We start from the raw sequence: 11652 nt of genomic DNA on the forward strand, positions 1-11652 counted from the left end.
CATTTGGTGACATCTTTCTGGTATGCCCTGTAAAGTCTTCATCCCAAATCTTTATCCTATTTTCCTGCTTCTTCCTATACAGTATATTTAAACAGTGCTGCAGGATAAGCTTTCACAGTTATTTGACACTGGATTGCTACCAGCTACAGGGTCTCTCTTCTCTCTCTGGCACAGGTCTGATTGCTGATGATCATTCATATTAACTACATGTTCCATAATACCATTAACTGCTCACATGTGACATAAGGGATATCACATTAAGCCTATTTTTAAAAAAACAATTTCTCTGATTTCTAGCAGGCAAAAGTGCGGATTATGCTGATTTTTCTATTTAAAAAAAAACTTTTGTTTTAATTATTTTAAATTTAAGTAATTTCCCAAAGGGTACAGTGACAATTCAAACTTTGTGCACCATCATCCTTCAAAAAAACATGAACAAAGGCATCACAGCAGCAGAAAGACATAAAAAGGAAAAATAACCTGATTTTCACTAGATCTGTCACCAATGTTTTAAAAAATTACATTACATTATAACTAGGATGATAAGCTTACACTTCTTAGTTTCCCATAAGCCATTATTTTACCTTTTGCAGTATTTATTATTTACTTAATCATCAATTTAATCAAATAACGTATCTGTTCCTAAAACCTAAAAAAAGCAGGTACTCATGTTGGTATTGAATCTCGGCAAGAAGGGTCGGTAAAACTAGTGTAGTGGGAATGAGTTTGTCAAACCCAGCAAAGAAGGTCTATGAGATACTCAGCAGCTCTGTTGTCATAAATATTATTACCACACTAAAGTAGTTATATGGCTCTATTCTTCAAGGTTAACCATAGAAACTGTTGAATTGTGGTTTGCCAAAGTGGGCTCTTAAGTTCAAGGCAAACACAACCCTGACTGACAGCTATAAAATGACCTAAAATTTATTTTTTAAAGTGTCTGTTATTTTTTCAAGGACAATTCTATTCTATTCAGTCAACTTTATTAATACCACTAGGGGCAATTGGTTAAGAGCAGCATGTTTGCAACAATACATAACACACAACATTCACAACATACAAGCAGCCAGTATGTGCACATTTGAAACCCCAAAAAAGGACCTACAGGGAGTTTAAAAGTCTGATCGCCGAAGGAATAAAAGATTTGGAGTGGCGTCTTGCACACAGGTAGTGCATGATCACGTCCAGAAGGCAACAGAGAGAATTCACCTGCCAGAGGAAAATACTTATTGCCTTCCAGACTATTTGTTGGTTATAGAAGGCATTAAGGTCTCTCTGTTTCACTCTGATGATTTTAGAACAGATCTTTACAATGTTGTTCAAACTGTTCCTGTCTTTAACTGTCAGACTGTGAAACCAAAAGATAAAAGAAAAACTTAAAAGACTCTCAATAAAAGACTGATAAAATCTACACAGGATGACCGGCATGACAGAAAAGGAGTTTAGTTTGCGGAGGAGATAGAGGAGATTGTCCCCTCTTCACAATGGCGGTGGTGTTTCTATCAAACTCAAGATGGTCATCAAAAAGAGTGCCTAAGTATTTATATGATGAGACATTTTCTACCAATGCACACTGATCAACATCACTGTCTATGTACCAGTGTTAGCCAAAAGGCTAACTAATATTGTTTTCCTATAGTTTCTGTTTTAAAATCATTGTTTTTATGGAGCTGTTAAAGCTGTATCATTCTCTTCTAGTCATTTCTCCTGTTTCAGTTTGGCGAGGCTGAAGTCCTCTCTCACTTGCCTCAGCAGAACAGGGCAGCACACTACATCCACAGCTGTCATAGCCAGGGCTTTGGCTGTCCTCAGGGTGAACAACTGGGCCTTTTCAGCTCCTGGGGCAGGGAAAAAGAGTGGAGGAGGAATATAAAGTATTAAATAAAAACTAAACAGGCAAACCAGGTGACCTGGAAAGAGACGACGGCTGAAATCTGTCTGATCGTAGTGCAATCAATTTCATTACGAGAAACAATATCTGTTCCCAGTAGACACATGCTACCGTACCTGCTGCTTCGGTGTAGTCCTCAGTGTGGTTTAACGCGTCAGTGCAGATGTAAAAGAAAGGGTGGATACCAGGGACGATGAATGATACGTTGCCAAAGTCTGTAGAACCTGCCAGGTAATTATAAAATCACTGTGAAACAACAATTCTTTGTTGTTTCAGTGAACAACAATTCTTTGTTGTTTCAGTGAACAACAAAAAGAACACTAGATCACAGTTCTGCTGTTACACATTTTATGTTGTTTTTTTTTGTTGTTTTTTTTACATTTCTTCTGCACAAACCAGGAAAAGACTGAAACAATAATTTCAACAAGTTTTCCATTATTTTTTCATTTTCACCTACCAGAGAAGTTGGCTGGCTCCTCTGGAAACTGAATCCCCAAAGCTTTTCCATTACTTTCATATAGGCTAGCCAAAGTAGCATTAGGCAGAATGTTATAGTAGGCACCTGTGGGGTAGACTATCTCCACCTAAAGGAAACACAAGTATACCCTCATCCATAAAATATAGGCAAAAAAGCAGCCTGAAGATAACGGTGAATTATGCAACAGTAGCACAGCACTCAAAGAATAATTATAGGAATATGTTAAAGCGGGGCAATGTTATATAACAGCAACTCTAACATTGCATATTTCTCAGCTATATCAACATACATTGTTTGTTCCTACAACGAGCACAGGCATCCAGCCAAGAGGGAGGCGAATGGAAGACAACATTTATAGGTAAGCTTACTTGGCAGCCTGTGGCAACAGCCGCTGCCCTGAAGCATGCCTCCGCTTTGGCCTTCAGGTCACAAAGATCCTTAACCAGCGGTGTGCGCAGATAAAACTCTAACTCCGAGTAGGCAGGGATGATGTTTGGCTTCACCCCTCCATGTTTGATGATGCCTGTAGAAAAATAACACAATTTGCACAATGGAGGGGGGGAAAAAAGGGTTTCATCCATAACACTGAACAATTACACAATTCATATGAGGACAGATGCCACATGACATTTAGAGAGATAAAACATCCTTCTACATTTGAAAAGGCAGATGAAAATACATTTAATTGCCTGACATAGATACTTTTGCTCTCCTTGTTAAATGTGGTTGTAAAGACAGCACACAGACGTACAAGTTTGTACAAGCTATTAGACACATAGAGAGAGGTGCAGACCAGTTTGAGCTTCAATTCAAGTTCATCAAAATTAAAACACGTTGTTCAACTCCTCTCCAGCTCACCATGCTTTATTCACCAAACATTTCCAGCTATCTTGCGTTTTTCGGGGTTATATCACTATCACTCATCAGCAACGTTTCTTATAAATCACCACAGACACAACAATTAAAGGAGAAATATAAATGACTATGAATACAAAACAAAATACTCCAAACGTCTTTCCAGAAATTGTTCATACATAGTACTTAAATACCTTCTATCTCTTCATGTTTTTGGGAGATTTCACACCTTTATTGGAGAGCTGACAGGAAATATAGAACGTCATTCAACAAAAGTCCCCAGATGCCTTCACTCCAAAGCCACCAGGGCCTTACCCTGAACAAGCCCTGTAGTCAATCTGAACACATCCATTCCTTAACTAAATTTATATTTTTCCCCCCCAAAGTTGTGTGACATGTTCTAAGGTTGGTGCGATTTTTGAGCACTACTCGTGACTGCTTCAGGAACTAGTGATAATTAGGAATGTAACTATCAATTATTTTCTCTATAAATCGTTTAATCGTCCAGCCTATGACATGTTACAAAATAGTGAAAACAATTGGCATTCACCATTTCTCATAGCCCATGGTGATGCCATGTTTTGTCCAACACACACTCCAAAACTTTAAATATTCAATTTACAGTCATATATGACAAAGATTCGTCACATTTGGGAACTTGAAATCAGATAAGTTGGAATTTTTGCCTAAAAAATGACTTAAATGATTAATCAATTACCAAAAAAGTTGGCTCTCAATTTTCTGTCAATCTATTAATCGACTCATTGTTGCAGCTTTAATGATTACAAAATAAAAAGCTAGCAGTAATGCTGTCACAGATGATAAAACAATCTAACCACAAGGTCCATTTAGAAGCTGCTGTAGAGCTTTTGATCACATCACACAATCTTCCTCAGCAGATGGAATTTGCCCAGCTGTCATGGACTTGTAGATATTCAATTTCCATTTTGATGATTTCTGAGCACATTAAGGACTCCTCCTCCTCCTCCTCCTCCTCCTCCTCCTCTATGCCAGCTTAAAAGTAAACAGACTTTGAGGTGAGATCGTTTTGGATGGACTTTGAAGCTCGGCTAATCTAAGTTTGTTCCTCTTCCTTACCATGAAGCCTCCACTCCGGTTTGAGCTGCTGTCTGAGTGCAGAGAGGTTGTTGTAGGCCAGCACAGCAGCATCCAGGGAATTCACCCCCTCCCAAGGGTATGCAGAAGCATGAGATGCCTTCCCGTGGTACTTCACTGACATCCTGTGAAAGATCAACACAGCGGGAAATGTAGAGGTTAGGGGGTTCATAAAAAGGGAGAAAGCAGAGTGGGCACAGAGAACAAGCTGTGAATTTATATATTTATACTGTGAACAGGAACTTGCTCATCGAGTGCGACGCAGGGCAGGAATGAAGCATCTTGCTGAGCAGGGTGAGCCATGAAGACGAGGTCGATGTCAGCGAAGGCCCCCGCCTTGATCAGATCAAGCTTTCCTCCTATAGCCTCCTCTGCAGGAGTTCCCAGAACAGTTATCTGGCATAAAAAGTGTTCAATTCAGTCATTTGACATAATTATCAGCTGGTGAAAATTTATCCTCGAAACAGTGGTTTTAACTCAAGGTCCACGGCATTACGGTCTATCTTAGTGGGTGGAGTTTTCTTTCATCATAACCAAAGGTGGACATATTTAAACAGAGACAGGGGTTACAAACTATCCCTCCCGTGTTGGACTACATGTCATCGAGTAAATGAAGTACCGTCCCTTGGCCATCTCCATCACAACTGACACCAACGCTCCACAAAAAGCTTATAAGTCAACCTTGTGTTAGGATTATTTTTGTCATAAATGAATAAAATTTTGCCAAACTGTCTGTGAACACATAGAATACACAATAATCTTACATGTTTGACACACATTTTTTTTTCTCATAATCTAAAAGCACAATCAAAATATGTTTTAAACATATTTTAGCACAAATTCTTAATATACTTGTATATCATCACCAAAAAAAAATAATGCGTTGCTGTTGACTTTTCAGTGATAATTACTGGACGTGCAAGTGTTGATTGTGTGTATAGGTGTATAACAGTGAATATGTAATATGTTTTTCTTATTATGTTTTCAGATATGTTTCTTATTCCCTGTTGTCTTTGTATGTTTTATGGATGCAGCATGGGGCCGCATGTCCTACAATGAGGGAAAAGAAAGCAAATCTTTTTTTCTTATTATAGGCTATCAAATCTAATTTGAACAGGTTCTCTGGCTACTACATTTTATTGTGAAGGAACTGAGTCACATCTTGTAAATGTGTTGAGTCTGAATCATCAGGAGAGTTGACTGAACTGAAAGATTTATGGAGATTGATTTTGATTATCATATATTTTGATCATATATCAAAATGTGTTGTCAGTCGGCTTTTAGAGTAACTCAAAAGTTTGACTTCTGGCTGTTCATTCTGAAGTAACAGTGCTACAGTTCCCTGGTTACCTTCACTGGGACAGGGAGTTCAGTCTGGTTTTCTAAAGCAGCTTTCAGCCCTACAGCAGCGGCAGCTCCCACCTCTGCTATCAGGTTGTGCCCGCACGCGTGCCCGATACCTGGCAGCGCGTCGTACTCGCACAGGAACCCCACGTTCAGCACCGGCTCGCCCTCCCCGCCACCGACCGGACCCCAGATGGCCCGGAATGCGGTCGGTAGCTTGTAGTGACTTTCGACCCTCCATGTCTGCTCCTGCGAGAAGAAGCGGACCAGCCTCTCATGCGCATGCGTCTCGTTTCCTGCGAGTTCAGGTCGGCTCCAAATGTCCCGACCCAAACTATGCAGATCGTCTTTACGTCTGTCTATGCACAGCTGGAGGGTGTCCTTCATCTGCTGTCGCTTCACCATGTCGTCTGACAGTCTTGAAGTTTCACTCATAGACACGTAGGTATTGTGCGAAGTTGTAGCCTACCACTGTGCTTTTTTTTTTCTTTTTTTTTCTTTTTTTTTTAATCTTATCTTTATTGCCAACAGAGAAATACAGTTCACATGGGACATAGAGAGGGATGCATAACAGTATCCAAATATATAAGATACAAATAATAATAATAATAAATAAAACTTTGCCAGGGGTAGCCTACATTACATAAAGAAAGTTTTCACAGCCTTTTTGTTGTTGGATTTAGAAATTAAATTTACAATAATTCACAACTTCATGGAGAAAAACCTACAAAGTTAGTTTTTTTAATGCTGAATTTGCATTTATGAATGCGGAATTTTTCCATTAGAATTAATATATTTATCATGAAGTACTTATTTTCTTTAGCCTATTTTGATTTGATTAAAAGCAAAATACCACGTTCTCCCACATCAGTGCAAAATCTCTATAAATATGATAAACAGGAATCCGCCGAAGCTTTGCAAAAAATGTTCTGGTGTGTAAACAATGCCAAAAGAGGTGTACAGGGTAATAGCTATGAATTATTCTTAATGATACTTCCTTACCTTGTTTACAATCAGGTATTTGTGAGGAGTCATCCAAACTTTTTTCCTGTCCATGTCATTTACAAATCGGTTCCAGTATGATATAACATGTGGAATAGATACAATTTCTTTCTGAAACAAGGCACAATTGTTTGTATTATTTTGAGGATGTTGAGAGAAACAAATTTTTCCAACTGGTGATTCAGCCACACTGGGGAGGGAGATGGAGGTGGAGGTCTGCCAGTATTTCTAAAAAGCATTAATGTTTCTGATGGAATGACGTTAAATGCTATTGCAAATTCTTCTATAAAAGAATTTCTCTATAAGAGAAAAGCTGCCCCTCTCCATTGAATACCTGGTCCACCAGTAGAATTGTTTAAAATGTTTTTATATAAAATATTTCTGTTATTTCAAACAAGATACTTGTGAGGAGAGAAATTGTGTTTATAAGTCAGAGACCATGCTAACAGGACCTGCTTGTGGAATGTGGATAGTTTTACAGGAAGTTTGTCCACATTTTGATTACAGTTCAAAATAAAGTTCAAAACACTAAAGTGATAGACAATATCCATCCATCGTCAACTGCAGTTTCCCCTGCCTTTCTGTGTGGACTTTGCATGTTGTACCCGTGTCTGTGGGTGCTCCGGCTTCCTCCCACCATCCAAAGACCTGGTGTGAGCGTGACCAAAGGTGTGAGCGTTTGTCTATGTGTGGCCCTGCGATGGACTGGCGACCCTTGACCTCAGGCACAAGGGTGTACCCCACCTTGTGCCTGATGTCAGCTGGGATTGGCTCCAGCCCCCCTGCAACCCTGTACGCAGGATAAGTGGTTGACAATGGATGGATGTTTATAGTGTAATTAACCTGTTTAATCCCAAATTTTTCATAGCAATTTCAGTACATGCATTTTTGCATTTTACTCCTTAGAACTCCCTAACACACAAACTTTATGTCCTTTTTGATTTTACGTTGGTTAAGTTAATGAAATATTAGGTTTTATACTCGGTCACAATAGTGACCGGTGGGAAACAGCATAGTCAAAATTCACACAAATTCTTCAATTAGACCAAGTAAGTTAAAACAATAAAATACAAACATTAAAGTACACATTTCCATTTCAAAAACATTCAGCATGTCAGAGCAGGCAGACATCAACTGTGCCTTAGAACAGTGGTTCTCAAACTGGGGTCCGGGGATCCCTAGGTGTCTTCAGCAAAAAGGGGAATAGTTTTTTTTTTCACTATAATTCCATCCATAAGTAACATAATTACTATTTTGGTCATGGGTTTCATACACTTTCTGTAATAAAACATATACCAATCCAAACCAATCAAACAGACAGTACCAATCAGTCTTTCAGCCCTCAAAGACCTGTGGGCCTTGCTTCATTGTAGACATCACGGTCATATGACCAAGACAATTGATGTGAGAAGAACCCTACTGAAAGTCACCAACTCATCCATGTTCAGATTGGTTTGATAGGTATTTGACATAATTAATAATAATTATTTAATTAGCTGACACTTTTATCCAAAACTACTTTCAATTGCTATATATGTCAGAGGTCACACACCTCTGGAGCAACTAGACACTGGTTAAGTGTCTTGCAACACATTGGTGGATGTATAATATAGCAGAAAGATCTCACACCAAAGGCATGTGCCTTAGCCACTGCTCCGTCGCCACCCCACTATTGACATCTCAAACCAATTGGTTCTCATAAACATCTGCCTCATCCTCCAGATATTGCCATTCAATAGTCTACCTATCTGAGCCTTCACTATCACAGTCACGTTCAAATCCTACTTTTTCAAATGTAGGAATGACCATGATGCTGCACACAGCACTTGGGGGGTCTCGTATGTCTAGGAGGTCCAACACATCTGATAGTTTCAAAATGTATGAAAATAAACAGATGGTAACTAGGATCACAGCCAAAACCTGTTTTTTCAAACAACCACTGTGTTATACTATGGGTCACAATTGTGACCGTTAACAAATTTACACCTCTTATGAGCAAAATATATATGCAGTATAATGAGTATAATTCTCAAAACATATCAGTAGTAGACACACACACACACACACACAAGAATATATGTACAAAATATGACAATTCTCTCTGTTAATTAAGGTGTTTTACTTACTACTTTTTGTAGTAGTCTGAGGAAGACATCCTCTTCCAGGTATGCAAGCAGTAAGTAAACTAATCTGGTCATGTGACCTTTCACACCAGTCACATGATATTGATCAATTTTAATCAAGACAATCTATTTTTTCATTTAAAGGTTTTCTTGCCCAAAGCCAACAATACAACTTTTAGAGCTTCAGAAATTACATAAAAAGACACGGTCACAAATGTGACCGGTGGGATTAAACGGGTTAAGTCCAAAACGTTGAGCCCAACAGATTCATAATTCTTCATAATCCCACTTTTTTTATATAATGTGTATACGATTTTACCAGATGAAGTCAAAAAGCTTGCCATCAATATTTTTACAGATTTTACTCCAGGTGTAAAGAGAGAGCTGCGTATGTGAGCAGAGATATCCCTACAGCCTGGGTAAGTCCCTTTGCAACCATACACTGATTCAATTTGTTTTGAAATTTGTTTAATGATTGGAGAAAATTTTAATGGACATCTCGCTTTCTGATCTTTAGAGATAAGAATACCTAAATATGTAACTTCTTCCTTGTTCAGAATGTTGCAAATAATGCGTACATTATCATCTTTTAATGGTAACGGTTCACATTTATTTATATTTAAATGTGTTAATTACATGAATGGCGAGATGTACTGCTGTTGTCCAGCAATATTGTACCATTCAGAAACGTCAGAAAGGAGGTGAAGCCGCAGCTTTTACACTGGAAGTATATTTACCATTGTAAATTTGCATTTGCAAGTTTAGTCTTTATAAATAAGTACTCCTAGCTGAAACAAATCCAGCCTAATACAACAATTCTGCAATAAATCAGACCTTCATGCAGTGATGGAAGAAGTATTCGGATCCTTGTAAAAGTACTTATACCACAGTGTGAAAATACTCCACTACAATTAAAAGTCCTGTATTCAAAACCTTATACTAAAGTAAAAGTATGTGAGTATTATCAGTTCAGTTCAGTACATTCTTAAATTATCAAAAGTAAAAGTACTCATTCTGCTGTAAAATAGTGCCTGTCAGTGTTTAACTATTATGTATGATGTTTTTGAATTAATATTATTGTTGCATTAATGTGTATGTTGCTGTAGATGTTTGAGGGTTGAGCTCATGCATTTAATTCCTTTATGTACTGTTGGGTCCTCAACAATGCATCACATTCTATAAGATCATCATATGTTTGTAGGTGCAATCCTGTGCGATCCACATATCTGTAAAAAGCCAACTTTTCATGACCTCAGAAAAAAAGCAGTTTTCAGCTTTGTGACTGCATTTTCCAGCTGATCCAAAGTGTCTTTGTTTTTTTGTTTGTTTTTTAATAAGTAGGATCATTTTCTCAACCCATAAAGGAACACTTATTCCTTCAGTTTATCTAAAAAATTCAAATCCATTAACTTTGGAGATACATGGTTTGGAAGGGTAATATTGTAATCTGAAAAGTAATAGTTGTCCGTCAAATGTAGAGGAGTAAAAAGTACGATATTTGTCTCAGAGATGTAGTGGAGTTGAAGTATTGAGTTACATAAAAATGTAAATGCATTCCAAATAAATTCAAATATGTACTTAATACAATACTTGTGGAAATCTACTTGGGTTATAGGATTCTAAGGTTCAGTTTTTGTTGAAACTGTTTTAGAGAGGCTTTCATGTATACTGTTGGGTGAACTTGACCAATTGAAGACTAGTCATGTTGGGCTCCAGCTCCTTTCATTCTTTTCAAATCTTGTGAAATGTTAAAATGTACTAAAGCAGTGCAACACATAAAAAGTTATTTAATTATTTATAATAATTACAAATTAAAACTTATAAGTGGATGAAGCTGTGAACATGTTTTCAAGAGTAAAAGATTCATGTGTTACAACACAATATGTGGTCTTGCTTCTGCTTACATTTTGAAAAGGAGTTGAAACACTATTACTTGTAAATTAGCAAATATTACATGCTTAAGCAAACCAACAAGCTTTTATTGGAGTAGACAAGCATTACAAAATCACCAGTTTCTTTCCCTCTTTTCTAGAAAATTGGTCATCTGACAAATGTTTTCATTATTTCATTCAAGACCATCCTGATGGCTGCACGGACCTTATAGTGACCAAAGCACTTCCAACCTGCTGATAGCAACGATCAGATACTGAGCTCCCAGTTTCTCCTCCTAAAAAAGGACTCCAGGTATTTTCAGATAGACATGAGATTGGTGCTGCAGTACTTTTCTTTACATTTTGTGACTTGCACAGAAAATATGTTGGCCTGTGCTTTTGTATATCTTCACTCGATGCAAATCTGTTATCTTTCTCCACTTTAGTGCAGTATTGTGAAAACACCTCTTTTGTTAGCACCAGACTCTAAATTAATCTCTTTGAAGCTGGATCACCATCTGCTGTCCAGATTCACACTCTTTTTTTTTCTCCTTCTGGTTAACTGTTGAAAGAGCAGCCTGTAACTACACAGCTTCCATCAAACTGTGTCTAAATAATGAATGCTATTTAATTTAAATCTGGATCTTTGGATAGGGAATTGACAGTAACATTGTCATCCTAACATTACAAAGCTCCAGAAACACAACCCTAAACAAACCAATTCATGCTTCTCCACTTTGATTTGCTTTTATCAAGATAAATCACAAGCCTTCTGTCCTGCCTGTGTGATGTGCTATAATGCGAGTAAATGGAAGCTGTCTCTTACCACACTAGAGGGACCCAGAGTGACACACTTTGGTAAAAGGCTCCTTTTGCACATGGTTCTGCATTCATTTGCAGTGAGAATACATCAGTATTCTCCTCCATTTCATGTTTTACCTTGAACACTTCATTGAACTGAAAATGAATATG

The 11652-nt window shown here is 37.8% G+C and overlaps 1 protein-coding gene and 1 long non-coding RNA gene across 2 annotated transcripts; one reads left to right on the forward strand and one right to left on the reverse strand.

Moving 5' to 3' along the window:
* Positions 1 to 966: 966 nt before the first annotated feature.
* Positions 967 to 6147, reverse strand: LOC123979562 (peptidase M20 domain-containing protein 2-like). The gene is made up of 7 exons (XM_046063532.1): positions 5691 to 6147; positions 4588 to 4736; positions 4323 to 4465; positions 2738 to 2892; positions 2349 to 2475; positions 2008 to 2115; positions 967 to 1838 (listed from the first exon to the last, which is right to left on the reverse strand). Exons 1-7 carry the CDS (start codon positions 6117 to 6119, stop codon positions 1699 to 1701), a joined length of 1251 nt encoding a protein of 416 aa, XP_045919488.1. The 5' UTR covers positions 6120 to 6147; the 3' UTR covers positions 967 to 1698.
* On the forward strand, positions 5769 to 11652 carry LOC123979563. The gene is made up of 3 exons (XR_006827255.1): positions 5769 to 6125; positions 9168 to 9228; positions 10884 to 11652. It is a non-coding gene; the product is annotated as an uncharacterized LOC123979563 (long non-coding RNA).

The sequence above is a fragment of the Micropterus dolomieu genome, linkage group LG11 (assembly GCF_021292245.1).
Source record: "Micropterus dolomieu isolate WLL.071019.BEF.003 ecotype Adirondacks linkage group LG11, ASM2129224v1, whole genome shotgun sequence".
In the NCBI taxonomy this organism is placed as follows: domain Eukaryota; kingdom Metazoa; phylum Chordata; class Actinopteri; order Centrarchiformes; family Centrarchidae; genus Micropterus; species Micropterus dolomieu.

Bases quoted from the DNA above. Each gene is read 5' to 3' on its own strand.
- LOC123979562 (XM_046063532.1), bottom strand. From the start codon at position 6,119: ATGAGTGAAACTTCAAGACTGTCAGACGACATGGTGAAGCGACAGCAG. The intron at 4,466-4,587 runs GCAAGTTCCTGT...GATCTTTCACAG, and splicing joins CCCTGCGTCGCACTCGATGA to GATGTCAGTGAAGTACCACG. The intron at 2,116-2,348 runs GTAGGTGAAAAT...ATTACCTGGCAG, and splicing joins GGAGCCAGCCAACTTCTCTG to GTTCTACAGACTTTGGCAAC.